This window comes from Littorina saxatilis, linkage group LG6, assembly GCF_037325665.1.
Source record: "Littorina saxatilis isolate snail1 linkage group LG6, US_GU_Lsax_2.0, whole genome shotgun sequence".
Taxonomy (NCBI): Eukaryota; Metazoa; Mollusca; class Gastropoda; order Littorinimorpha; family Littorinidae; genus Littorina; species Littorina saxatilis.
The window spans coordinates 14,253,628-14,268,627 of NC_090250.1; the positions used below are offsets into that span (position 1 = coordinate 14,253,628).

The 15,000-nt window shown below is 42.4% G+C and overlaps 1 protein-coding gene across 1 annotated transcript in view; it reads right to left on the reverse strand.

The window, feature by feature from the left end:
• LOC138968578 (glycine receptor subunit alpha-4-like) overlaps positions 1 to 15,000 on the reverse strand; it is a 156,767-nt gene that overhangs the window by 3,978 nt on the left and 137,789 nt on the right. The window contains exons 6-10 of the mRNA XM_070341168.1: positions 14,361 to 14,443; positions 13,685 to 13,858; positions 6,924 to 7,137; positions 6,057 to 6,237; positions 1 to 3,357 (exon numbers count right to left, since the gene is read on the reverse strand). The exon at positions 1 to 3,357 is cut by the window's left edge and continues 3,978 nt beyond it. Coding sequence (XP_070197269.1) covers positions 3,181 to 3,357; positions 6,057 to 6,237; positions 6,924 to 7,137; positions 13,685 to 13,858; positions 14,361 to 14,443 — 829 coding nt within the window. The 3' untranslated portion in view covers positions 1 to 3,180. The remainder of the gene's footprint in view (positions 3,358 to 6,056; positions 6,238 to 6,923; positions 7,138 to 13,684; positions 13,859 to 14,360; positions 14,444 to 15,000) is intronic.

Genomic DNA, 15,000 nt, shown 5'->3' on the forward strand with positions numbered 1-15,000 from the left:
TTTAGTCAAGCTGTCGAACTCACAGAATGAAACTGAACGCAATGCAATTTTTCAGCAAGACCGTATATTCGTAGCATCGTCAGTCCACCGCTCGTGGCAAAGGCAGTGAAATTGACAAGAAGAGCGGGGTAGTTGTTGCGCTGAGAAGGATAGCACGCTTTTCTGTACCTCTCTTCGTTTTAACTTTCTGAGCGTGTTTTTAATCCAAACATATCATATGTATATGTTTTTGGAATCAGGAACCGACAAGGAATAAGATGAAAGTGTTTTTAAATTGATTTCGAAAATTTAATTTTGATCATAATTTTTATATTTTTAATTTTCAGAGCTTGTTTTTAATCCAAATATAACATATTTATATGTTTTTGGAATCAGGAAATGATGAAGAATAATATGAACGTAAATTTGGATCGTTTTATAAAACTTTTTTTTATTTTTTACAATTTTCAGATTTTTAATGACCAAAGTCATTAATTAATTTTTAAGCCACCAAGCTGAAATGCAATACCGAAATCCGGCCTTCGTCGAAGATTGCTTGGCCAAAATTTCAATCAATTTGATTGAAAAATGATGGTGTGACAGTGCCGCCTCAACTTTTACAAAAAGCCGGATATGACGTCATGAAAGACATTTATCGAAAAAAAGAAAAAAAGTCCGGGGGTATCATTCCCAGGAACTCTCATGTCAAATTTCATAAAGATCGGTCCAGTAGTTTGGTCTGAATCGCTCTACACACACACACACGCACAGACAGACAGACAGACTGACACACACATACACCACGACCCTCGTCTCGATTCCCCCTCTACGTTAAAACATTTAGTCAAAACTTGACTAAATGTAAAAAGACGACTGTACTCCTCAAAAAACAAGTTACCGACCCTTATGTTTTGGCCTTGTCGTCGGAAACAAATTTTTGTTCAATATGTTCATTTGCCTAATGGTCTACCTGGGACGGTTTGCACCTTTCATGTTGCCTTCCCTGAACACTGGACCCTACCCTTTGGGGAATGAGGTTCACGCGCTAACAGGTATGGGAGCATCTTAAAGACCACATTCAGAATACAGTCAAACCTGTCTACAACCGACCACTCAAGGGAACGAACAGATGGCCGCTATTGACAGGTGGTTGCCATGGAAAGGTAAAATATGCAGGGGCAAAGTCGTAGGGGATCCTTTGGGGCGGTCGTAATGGGCAGGTGGTCGTTATCGAGGGGTAGTCACCAGGGCAGGTTCAACGTTGTATTGTTTTTTTCCGCAAACTATCAAAACATAATATGGAATCCAAAAATGTGTAGACATCAAAAGAAAGGGAATGATGGTATCGAAAGGTATACATTGAAACACTTTCTAGGGGAACATCAATGTAGCATTTTGTAACGAGCATTCCCTAGCTAAGATGACTCAACTTCATCAGGACATGCAGTGTAAGGTCAAATAGCGTTTTAAAAACTGTGCCCAATCTTACAAAGTCAATTACAATTTAAGGAACCGGAAAAAATGCCAACTCTTACTACAGTAAGACTAATCACGTTTCTACTCATAAACCACATCATCTGATGCATATTTGCACTAGAGAGATTCGGTTTTCAAGTTTTTTGTCTCATTTCTATACACATGAACATAGTCTCATATATAAATCAACCACTCTCAGTTTCACTGATGAAAGTCGTTGAACTCAGCTTCATGAACGTTAAGTCTGTTCTTCAATTACCCCCGTTGGTGAGCAGTCAGCAAAGCTTACACCAACACAGCAATATAGGTGCACAGGCAATGACACCGCAGTGACACGAATTGTCAACAGAAAATGCCTCCCTGCAAACACACAGTATTGCACTGAACACCATCATCACCACAACCTCCCTGCTCTTAAAGGGGGACAACTTGTCGCAAAATGTCCAATTGTTTGCGGCATAGCGAGCCGTTTTGCGAAAGTATTGTCGCGCAAGCTTTAGACTAGCCATGGGTATGTCATCCGGGAAATGTCGAGGTTCAGGTTCTTCCTTGACCCAAACTTTCATTCAAACTCCTTGTCCCATGTCTTTTTTCGGCCTGTCCTTGGCAGACTGGAGAGGTATAACTCTACACCGTCAATGGCAAAGCAGACAAACTACGTTGACGCTTGCATAAAATTCGATGCACCTTTTCACTAACTTTGCCTGCCAAACAGAAGAAAAAAACTTGATGATGTGAGGCATGTCGCAACGCGAGCAGTGATTGGCCAAACGTAGCTGTCAGTCACTGCTTGATGAATAGCGAGTCTGATTGGCTGAACGTAGCTGTCAGTCACTGCTTGGTGACTCCCCTACCTAATCCATAGTTCATGATAAACAGGCCATTTTGGCCCCAGAGCCATTTCGAACAAGCCAAAAGGCGTCAGAAGCAGCTCAAACATGCATAGTGATCAACAAATCACAGAGACTGGAACCGTCATCACAGAATATGAATACCTAAGGGAGATTGAGTTACATTATGTACATTCAAGAGAGGTTACGATGAGTAAGTGATTCACTGGCCTAAGTCGATACGAATATATATACCTTGCGTCCGTTTACATCAAAGCAAAACACTCTGGATGTTTCCCCGTTTTTCTCCGAACATCGACAGCAGCTCTACTCAGAAACTAAGCAGAGCGGAAAAGGTGCAAGCAAAAATTAAAACATCCCAAGCGGGTTTCATGTACACGATCCATACAGCAGATAGATCCAAACTCGATTACAAAGATGACGTCATAGGTGAAGGATCAAATGATGTCGATCTCACACTGTTGCTTTCACTTTTCTTTTTTGACCAAACTGTTGAAACTAAGTCCTTAAGTTTTTCATCGTTGCATGTATAATATGATGATTTACCGATGTGTCGGTCGATCGTGCTCAGATATACTGTTTTTATCATTCATTGAGTTTCGTCGCTGAACTGAATCGTCAAACACTACGTCACAGATGACGGCCGGTCGTTCAAGATCCATTTCTAGTAGACGTCACTGAACGGAACCTTCACATACTTCGTCATAGATGACGCTCGACCGTTCAGTTCAAGAACGATTTTTAGCAGCAAGATGACCTCATAGATGACGTTCGTTCGTTTCATTTCACCACCGATTATTTTAGCAGCAGCATGACCTCACAGGTGACGCTCGTTCGTTTCACTTCAGGAGCGAGTTTTAGCAGCAAGATGACGTCACTCCGACACCTCCACGTTGACGTAATAGATCCAGTAAATCATGATGAAGAAGATGAAGATGAGAGGGAACATGATGCGAGAAGCCACATCCAGGTACATAGCATACACGATTCCCCGCTTGGCGAACCGCCGTCTTTTCTTCTTCTCGTCTGGGTCGTCCAGGGGGATAGTCACCTGAAAATAAATAGATAAACATATAGAATCAAGACTTAAGAATCAAGAATCTATGGCATTTCTATTGAAGATGAGACATTTTGGCTGATGTTGAACTTTTATTGTGTTCAGTAAACTAAAAGAATAGTCACACAAGTAAATAGATAAAACGATATTATTATTTTTTTCAGTAAATAAAAAGAGACATGCATATGAGACGCACCGATAGAGACCAGCCAACGCAGAGAGCTCCGCACGAATGGGAGGAACCCATTTTTGCACCACACACAGACACTATATATATATATATATATATATATATACCCATGCTCATATAACTCATTATATTGCTAAGCCTACATATTTACACGCGCACACACCTCACACGTGCATACTTCTTCGGCATACATACTCACAGACATATACACACATCATCTCTCTCTTTCTCTCACTCTCCCTTCCCATATATCTACATCTGCTTTAGAATTACATCGCTGTTTCCCTTACAGCAATATATATATAGATATATATACATACACGATTGGCCATATCATTGAAAGCTACATATCTTTTCCCCTTACAGCTAGCTACACACCTGTTCCCCTTACAGCTAGCTACAGACCTGTTCCCCTTACAGCCAGCTACACACCTGTTCCCCTTACAGCTAGCTACACACCTGTTCCCTTACAGCTAGCTGTACACCTGTTCCCCTTTCAGCTAGCTATATATCTTTCCCCTTACAGCTAGCTACACACCTGTTCCCCATACAGCTAGCTACACACCCGTTCCCCTTACAGCTAGCTACACACCTGTTCCCTTTACAGCTAGCTACACACCCGTTCCCCTTACAGCTAGCTACATTTCTGTTCCGCTTACAGGAATGGCTAGCTGTAAGTTACAGGTAGCTACATATCTGTTCCCCTTAACCCAACACATGATTGGCCATATCACTGACAGCGACATAGCTGTTCCCTTCACAGCTAGAAACATCCACGTCCCCCGTTACTGCTAGCTACAACACCTTTTCTCGTGAACTAACACACAGTTGTCCGCATCACTGACAGATACATCTCTGTTGCTCGTAACTCCCACACGACTACGAACTAAAGCAACTCTTATAGACATGATGGGTTGATTAGCCTAATCCCTCCCACACCCAACAAACGATCCTTTAGGCCTACTATTCGTCATAAAAAAAACTAGGCAGAAGCGAGTGAGTGCACTATTTTTTTTATGAGACAGTCTATTGTTAAATCAGTTACATAACTGGAAAGGCCATTCATACCCTACCATTTTCAGCAAACAGATCGATTTTACAGGAGGTAGTGTCTATATAGCGGAACAGACAACACAGACATCCTGAAATTCACAAAAGCAAGGTTCTCGCGCTAAAATCGACAAAACAGATAAAACAGTCTGTTTTGTTCACATTTATCGTCTTGGAATAACGCATTGGCATGCTGAACGGTGTAGGTGTCATTCTTCTCAGAAGCAATAAAACGTCACGCTCATAAGATAATTGCCTTTGTCATCATTTTCACGAGTTTTCATTCACAAGCACCTGGGAAATAAATCTCATGTTCCCCAGGCAATAAATCCCCGGTTACCATAGTTGCAGGAAGCAGGTTATATGAAACAAAAGACGATATGCTCCCCCTCGGACCGACAAAAAAGCTGGTCTGTCAACAACCCATCAAACATCTTATAATGTCATTTTTTGATGTTTTGAGAAAAACGCAAAAAACGTTCTTTGGTTTCTCCAGCGGTGACAGCTTCATAAACGTGAGATAAAGAGCTGACAGCAACATTTTCAAACAGTAAAACTGCATAACAACCCACAAAGATCTTTTGCATACTTTCACATTCTCAAAACAAGTCTTCCTGTATCACAAAGAAAAAGCCTAACTCAAGAAACGAGATCGGCAGTTACAGTGGCAATGGTTTCCGATGGTCTGAGAGTTTGTACTCTCTAACACATGATAGATACCCTTCCAGTAGCTTCCCTTGTAGTTTCACTACAGAAATGTCTAACACTGAGATAGGTATTTTTCTTATGAGCGTGACGAAAAGGCGGTTTTTGAAGCCGATATTAGCGGGCAATGATACACAAAACGGTACATTTCAGTAACTCCTTACCACATAGCATTCAAACTTTCCGAGCTTTCTGCTAAAACACGCCGTACAATACAAATCTTAAGTCATTTGAAACATTCGTTATTCTGGGTTCCTGATTTGGCCTATATGGTCCGCTGGACCCAAAAAGCAACAACTAACTAACTAACTAATTCGTTATTCTGCCCTATCACAAAGATCTGCACTCAACACTCCTCGCTGTCTCGGTGGCGGCGCTGGCTTCAAAACCAGTTGTCGCTTTCGGCGTGGGTTCGATCCCCACGTTCGGCAAGGGATTTATTTCCCAGAGTCAACTTTGTGCAGACTCTCCTCAATGTCCGAACACCCCCGTGTGCACGAATGCGCACGATAAAGATCCCAAACTCACAGCGAAAGTCTGAGGGCTTGGACACACGAATACACGCATGCAGGAAAAAGAAAAAAATAATTAATGGGTAGCGCCGTACTGTATGGCAGCTCGCTTTCCCCAGTGTAAGTGAGAAAGCAGCCCGAATTTCCATGGGAGTAACCTCACAGGACTATAGGAAATCTTATCTTATCCTCATCATTATCTGCCTAGTTTTTATGACGGGTAGTATATCACTGACAGCTACATCTCTGTTGCCGTTGTCGAACTCCTTGGGTATGCTGAAGACCCTGCGGATGGAGAAGTCCCTCAGGCTGTCCTTTCTGCTCAGGACGTTGACAATGGCGAACTCCAGCAGTGCGCAGAACACGAACACCAGGCACGTCGACATCCACACGTCTATGGCCTTCGTGTACGACACCCTGAAGCAAGTTCGTCAAAAGAGAACATTGGTACCTCTGTTTAACGACTTTGAAAATCTAAACAAGATTCGGTCGCTAGAGGGAGGGGTCGTAATATAGATTTTTAGTTTGTTACAAAAAAAAGAAGAAGATTCAAATGTAATACATATAGTGGTACTGATGTGAGGTCCGTCTTATGAGATGGCACCTCCGGATAAAAGACAGCTTCAGTTGTCACTTCGTCTATAAACTTGATTAAAGAATACCTGCCATGATAGGTAACCTGCAATGAGGGAGCGAGAGAGAGAGAGAGAGAGAGAGAGAGAGAGAGAGAGAGAGAGAGAGAGAGAGAGAGAGAGAGAGAGAGAGAGAGAGAGAGAGAGGGAAAGAGAGAGAGAGAGACAGAAAGAGCAAGAGAGAGAGAGAGAGATAGAGAGAGAGAGAAGAGCGAGAGAGAGAGAGAGAGAGAGAGAGAGAGAGAGAGCGAGAGAGAAAGAGCGAGAGAGAGAGATGATGATGATGATGATGATGATGATGATGATGATGATGATGATGATAATGATGGAACTTTAGTAAAAAAAAGATAGAGGTTTAATGCTACGCCTTTTCGTACAACCAGAGTCTAGAGCTCCCGAATAGACAAATACACGAAGGGGACACGAAAAAACAACACATTTTACACCAGCAGGAAAACACATATGACTCACCTCGGCAAAGAGGCGTTAACAGAAGAACTTTGCGTGGTCATGGTGAGCACAGTGAGCACGCCCAGTGAGATCCTGCCCGGCACGGAATTGACGGTCAGCCAGAAGGAGATCCACGACAGCATGACGATAAGAATGGAGGGGATGTACATCTGGACCACGTAGTACGTGATGTTTCGCTCCAGGAAAAACACTGCTTCTATGCAGCTGTGGTTACCTGTTGACAACAACACACAACATGACGATGAGGATGGAGGGGATGTACATCTGGACCACGTAGTACGTGATGTTTCGCTCCAGGAAAAACACTGCTTCTATGCAGCTGTGGTTACCTGTTGACAACAACACACAACATGACGATGAGGATGGAGGGGATGTACATCTGGACCACGTAGTACGTGATGTTTCGCTCCAGGAAAAACACTGCTTCTATGCAGCTGTGGTTACCTGTTGACAACAACACAGAACATTTAATGTAATGCCTACATACAATTAAAGGCAGTTGTGTGTTAAGGAACTTTCTACCACACTCTACAGCAGGGACGGAGGCGATGTTCATCTGATCCACGTAGTGTGTGATGATCCACTCGAGGAAGAACACCGCTTCTATGCAACAGTGGTTACCTGAAAACGTTTAGTGTAACACCCGTACCTACACAAAAGATAGCAAAAGAAACGTGACAGCAAGGATTCGAGGGGATGTACATCTGAACGACGTAGTACGTGATGTTGCGCTCTAAGTAGAACACCGCCTCTATGCAACTGTGGTTACCTGTTGACAACACAGAAACATGTAATGTGATGCCTACAGACAAGACAGCAAGAGAATCAAAAGACACATCACGGCAAGGATGGAAGCTATGTACATCTGAACCACGTAGTACGGGATGTTTCGCTCCAGTAAGAACACCGCCTCTGTACAAGTTTGGTTACCTGTTGACAACAACACAGAAATGACTGGTTCATGCCTATAGTATACATACAATTTAAGGCAGCTGAGTGTTAAGGAACCTTTTACCTTTTACTGTGATACGCCTCAAATGTGGAAAGTTTTTTAAAGTGTTGGCCGAGAACAAGACAGAAAACTTGATCGATGATAAATCGGTCGCGCATGACCTCCTGGATTTCTCGAGACAAGAGACAACAATAAACAAGCAAACAATCCCCTTACCTTTCCACTCCCCGCCCCCCCCCCACTCCTACACATTCTCTTCCTCCTACATAATCCGGGAACGTGTTGAACTTTTTAAAGGAGATGAAGATTTTTTTTTTTAACAAGTAACACGTGTTAAAATATATGAGCTTTGTAGAACCTTCTTCATTTTACTGTTAAAGACCGATGTGTCAATATAGTTTCAAACATGGAGACCGCCATGTAAACTGAGCAAGGTAACAAACTCGACTCGGTCCAGAATAGCCAAATAGGTTACATCCTGTCCTTAACTGGGCGAAGTCCACTACGTAAAGTATACTTTAGACAGGGAGTGAGAGGTGAGAAGAGGGGAATAGAGAGAGGGGGCGCGCGCGGGGCATGGAGGGAGAGAGAGAGAGAGAGAGAGAGAGAGAGAGAGAGAGAGAGAGAGAGAGAGAGAGAGAGAGAGAGAGGGTGAGCAAGAGGAGGCTTGGGGGGGGGGGGAGAGAGAGGGGGCGGGGCATGGAGAGAGAGAGAGAGAGAGAGGGTGAGCAAGAGGAGACTGGGGGGGGGGGGAGAGGGGGCGGGGCATGGAGGGAGAGAGAGAGGGTGAGCAAGAGGACACTGGGGGGGGGGGGGGGAGAGAGAGAGGGGGAGGTATGGATCGGGTGGGAGAGCGAAGGAATAGAGAGGGAGGGCGCGAAGAGGAGGAGTGAGAGAGACAGAGGGGGAAGAGGGAGAGAGAGAAAGAGAGGGAGAGAAGAGAGGGAGAGAGAGAGGGAGAGAGAGAGGGAGAGAGAGAGGGAGGGAGAGAGGGAGAGAGAGAGGGAGAGAGGGAAAAAGAGAGAGAGAGAGAGAGAGAGAGGGAGAGAGAGAAAGAGAGAAAGAAGGAGAAGTAATTGTAAAAGGAAAAAGAATGTCCAGTATAAAAACAATGTCCATTTTGCGTGTAACTGAAAAAAAACCATATTGTTTAACAAATTCCAAACAAGCACGCAGACGGAAGAGAAAGAAAGTTATCAAGAAAGAGAGAGAGTGCGAGTGAAAGGGTTATAAGTTTACAGTAGGCGACATCACAATAAAAATAAAAACCCTTCCGAAATAGTACCCGCTGATGGGACCAAAAAACAAGTCGCGTAAGGCGAAAATACAATATTTAGTCAAGTAGCTGTCGAACTCACAGAATGAAACTGAACGCAATGCCATTTTACTCGTAGCATCGTCAGGCCACCGCTCATGGCAAAGGCAGTGAAATTGACAAGAAAAGCGGGGTACAGTAAAACCTGTCTCTAACGGACACCCTTGGGGAATGGTAATAGTGTCCCTATTAGACAGGTGTCCCTTCTTCACAGGTGGAGGGGCGGGGCAATATTTTACAAAGAGCACGTAAAATGAACAAGACACTTTTTGTCAGTCCTGTAGTATGTATTTATTGGATTGAACATGAGACTCACTGAAAATGGGAGTAAACAAATGATACATGTAGCTAACAACAACAACAACAACAAGAACAACAACAACATCCCCCCCCCCCCCACCTACCCCGTTCCCTACACACACTGTGCATTCAAACTTACGCAAGTCGGACGTCACAAAGCTAAAAATAGCTGACTCTTCATCAGTCATTCAACGGGAAATTCCGCAGTGTGTCTCGACCAAATTAATTGGGTCAGCTCTTGTTTCATTCAGTTTTTCTAGTCTCAGCATAAATGCATGGAACAGAAATTTAGCTGTGTTAACTATTGTTTCCTTCGAACGATTGCTTACAAAGAGAGAGAGATCGAGAGAGAGATTAGTAGAAGGGGGGAAGGGGGGAGTGGTAAATGATAAATGGTTGCCATACCACTCCCATACCAGACGTTGTTCAGGTCTTCATATTGCGTTTTCCGACGTTTCACAGTTTTTTGGTCGATTCGCGCACCTGACTCCCACTCCTTCATCACGTCTTCTTTTTCCGATTTGATCCTCGCGATCTGTGTTTTACCACATCCCATCTCCTTCGCCACATCTCGGCATGATTGGCCGCTATCTAGTTTTTTCAAGGCAGCGACACGCTGCTCTAAAGTCAACGCTTTTCTTTTTCCTGCTGGAGATTCCATTTTCAAACACAGTAGTCTACTGTTGCTTTTGGTTGTGACTGTATCCACAATGCGGAAAAGCGAAAGTGAGCGAAAGTGAGTGAAGCGAAAGTGAGTGAGCGAAAGTGGGTCTCCATCTAAACAAGCCACTGATTGGTCAGAAAAGGGACAGGACAACCAATCAACAACCATTTGTGCTACGGCTACGGCTGCCGAGCACTGACTGCATAACAGTCGAGTTTTCGAAGTTGCGTTTTTATGTACGTTGTGTCCGTTTGTGACAGTGTTTACACTTCCTACGGTCCGAAAAATCGTGTCCGCGTCCGTAAGTGGCAGGTGTCCGCCCGTTAAAGGTTAGTTATTGTTGAAATCGTGTTCGTGCCATGATAAACTGTCCGTATGTAGCAGGTGGCCGTTACAACAAGGGTCCGCTAGACTCAGGTTTTACTGTAGTAGTTGCGCTAAGAAGGATAGCACGCTTTTCTGTACCTCTCTTTGTTTTAACTTTCTGAGCGTGTTTTTAATCCAAACATATCATATCTATATGTTTTTGGAATCAGGAACCGACAAGGAATAAGATGAAAGTGTTTTTAAATTGATTTGGACAATTTAATTTTGATAATAATTTTTATATATTTAATTTTCAGAGCTTGTTTTTAATCCGAATATAACATATTTATATGTTTTTGGAATCAGCAAATGATGGAGAATAAGATAAACGTAAATTTGGATCGTTTTATAAATTTTTATTTTTTTTTACAATTTTCAGATTTTTAATGACCAAAGTCATTAATTAATTTTTAAGCCACCAAGCTGAAATGCAATACCGAACCCCGGGCTTCGTCGAAGATTACTTGACCAAAATTTGAACCAATTTGGTTGAAAAATGAGGGCGTGACAGTGTCGCCTCAACTTTCACGAAAAGCCGGATATGACGTCATCAAAGACATTTATCAAAAAAATGAAAAAAACGTTCGGGGATTTCATACCCAGGAACTCTCATGTCAAATTTCATAAAGATCGGTCCAGTAGTTTAGTCTGAATCGCTCTACACACACACACACACACACACGCACGCACACACACACATACGCACATACACCACGACCCTCGTTTCGATTCCCCCTCGATGTTAAAATATTTAGTCAAAACTTGACTAAATATAAAAAGAAACAAGTCGCGTAAGGCGAAAATACAACATTTAGTCAAGTAGCTGTCGAACTCACAGAATGAAACTGAACGCAATGCAACGCAGCAAGACCGTATACTCGTATCATCGTCAGTCCACCACGCACGGCAAAGGCAGTGAAATTGACAGGAAGAGCGGGGTAGTACTTGCGCTGAGAAGGATAGCACACTTTTCTGTACCTCTCTTTGTTTTAACTTTCTGAGCGTGTTTTTAATCCAAACATATCATATCTATATTTTTTTGGAATCAGGAACCGACAAGGAATAAGATGAAAGTGTTTTTAAATTGATTTGAAAAATTTAATTTTGATAATAATTTGTATATATTTAATTTTCAGAGCTTGTTTTTAATCCGAATATAACATATTTATATGTTTTGGGAATCAGCAAATGATGGAGAATAAGATGAACGTAAATTTGGATCGTTTTAGAAAAATATAAATATTTTTACAATTTTCAGATTTTTAATGACCAAAGTCATTAATTAATTTTTAAGCCACCAAGCTGAAATGCAATACCGAAGTCCGGGCTTTGTCGAAGACTACTTGACCAAAATTTCAACCAATTTGGTTGAAAAATGAGAGCGTGACAGTGCCGCCTCAACTTTCACGAAAAGTCGGATATGACGTCATCAAAGACATTTATCAAAAAAATGAAAAAAAACCGTTCGGGGATATCATACCCAGGAACTCTCATGTCAAATTTCATAAAGATCGGTCCAGTAGTTTGGTCTGAATCGCTCTACACGCACGCACACACGCACACACACACATACACCACGACCCTCGTTTCGATTCCCCCTCGATGTTAAAACATTTAGTCAAAACTTGACTAAATGTAAAAAGAAGTCTGATCTCCTTAAAGGTACTGAACTTGTCAAATCCAGTTGCACTGAGCCCCTGGGGCTTTTAGTCATACCTCAGGCAGCTATCCGTTAGAAGAACTACCAAGTTTCATTGACTTGCACCCAAAGAGTCAAGAACTGCGATTTTTTTAAGAATTAATTTCGTACTCGGACCCGGCTGGTCTTGACCTATTTTTAGATTTAAATCTAGATCAGGTAGATCACCACATCATGCACATCTGTACTAGAAAACTATGTCAGACATCATCATGAGTTTGTGTAAAACAAAATGGAGGCCGGAATCACCCAGTTGAATCGAACTCCGACGAAACACAACGTAATAACTAGGTTAATTTATGCACTCGCGTGAACAAGAAACCGTCGAGCTTCACAGATGTCGTCGTTGGGTAGTTTTGGGTTTGTTTTACTACCATAGGAGGATTTTTGAACTGTAAAATTAATGCACTCAGCTGCAACAAAAACGCAAAACAAAGGCTGTGAGCTGCACTGTGCCTTTAAAAAAAAAAGAAGAGGAGAAAAAAAAAAGAAGAACAAGAAGGGCAAAGCCCATACTACTCACATGCTTGACCTTGACCTTTACATGACCTTGACCTTCAGCTAAACCTAGCAATGACATCATACACTAAGAACTGCTTTACACATCTTTCCTACCAAAATACATGTGACCTTGACCCAAGGTCAAGGTCATCCAAGGTCATGCAACACAAAGCTGTTAATTCAAGACATAGGAAGTACAATGGTGCTTATTGGCTCTTTCTACCATGAGATATGCTCACTTTTAGTGGTTCACTACCTTATTTTGGTCACATTTCATAAGGGTCAAAGTGACCTTGACCTTGATCATATGTGACCAAATGTGTCTCATGATGAAAGCATAACATGTGCCCCACATAATTTTTAAGTTTGAAACAGTTATCTTCCATAGTTCAGGGTCAAGGTCACTTCAAAATATGTATACAATCCAACTTTGAAGAGCTCCTGTGACCTTGACCTTGAAGCAAGGTAAACCAAACTGGTATCAAAAGATGGGGCTTACTTTGCCCTATATATCATATATAGGTGAGGTATTAAATCCCAAAAACCTCAGAGAAAATGGGAAAAATGTGAAAAATAGCTGTTTTTTAGACAACATTTATGGCCCCTGCGACCTTGACCTTGAAGCAAGGTCAAGATGCTATGTATTTTTGGGGGGGCCTTGTCATCATACACCATCTTGCCAAATTTGGTACTGATAGACTGAATAGTGTCCAAGAAATATCCAAAGTTTTCCGGACGGCCGGACGGACGGCCGGACGGACGGCCGGACGGACGGACGGACGACTCGGGTGAGTACATAGACTCACTTTTGCTTCGCATGTGAGTCAAAAAGAGTATACTTTGTGAAGCTGGCCGTACGGAGCTTTAGCACTGAGTATTCGGCAAAAAGTCTTCGCGAAGTCGACTTCGGGCTTCGATGGACAAGAAAAAGCAACAACCAAACAACCTCCTACACCAAACTGACCTGACTTTTGATGGTATCGTTTGTAGCAGCGGATGGCGTCACTGTTGACGACCTCAAACTGAGGAAGCTCCACGTTCTCGTTCATGATGACGGGGTTCATGTTCAAGGAGGTTGGCTCGTTGGGCTCCGTGTTGTTCATCCACTCCAGCGTCAGTTTATCGTCGGAGTAACCAACTGCAGGAAAACAAACAACAAATGAAAATGATTAAAAGTGCACTACTTCTTTTGGTGAAACCATTTCGGCTCTCATATCTGACCAGGCATTTACACGAGATAAGGGCATGTACCCAAAATGGTCAGCTTTTTGAGAAAAAAAAAGTAATGCATACAAAATTCGACTTACAACAGTAAGCAATCAGGGTGTTGATTTTTGGTATGTAACCAAGTGGAGGGAAGCTCTTAGCCAGCTATTTAAAGGCACTGTCCTTCTCGGTTTTCACAACCTTTTGTTGAAAATGTGGATTTAAAAAGGTAAACAGACAGGCTTGGACGTATCGAAGACAATTCTCCTCTTATTCGTTATTTTTAATGGACAATAGAGTGTTGGTTATTGTTTTTGTTCTTGTTATATCTACCAGTACCACCAAAGATCTGTACAGACTGACACACTCCTTCCTTTGGTTTTATAAGGACTTATTATCACAACAAATTGAGAAACAACATTAGTAATACGTACAACTCATGATTTGGATGGAGCACGACTGCTTGTCAAAGGGGTAGTAGCGAAGATTCATGGGACAACTCAGCGTCATGGATAGTCTGAAAGGAAAGCAGACATGACAATATGTATAGCAATTGTTTGTCAGGGCCAGGTATGAAACAGTCGAAATAAAAAACTTTAGTCCGGAATAAACTGTGCCCGCATTGCAGTTTATTACACCCCCGGTATAGGGGTGTGTATAGGATTCACTCGATGTGTTTGTTTGTTTGTTTGGGTGTGTGTTTGTGTTCGCATATAGATCTCAAGAATGAACGGACCGATCGTCACCAAGCTTGGTGAACAGGTTCTATACATTCCTGAGACGGTCCTTACAAAAATTGGGACCAGTCAAACACACGGTTAGGGAGTTATTGGTGGATTAAGATTCTACAAGGACTTATAGAGGCACATATTAATGGTCAAAGGGAAATAACCTTCTCAGTTGGTGGCAGTGAGAATGGTTATTTCCCTTTGACCAACGGGGGTGTTTTTCCTACCTCGGAGGAATTTCTTGTTCAGGATTAGATTAACTAAACTCGACTCATGCATACCGGCGCTGTTTTCGTTTTCAGCAGGAGAAACAAGGAGAGACTGTGTCTGTTTGTCTCTCTACCTG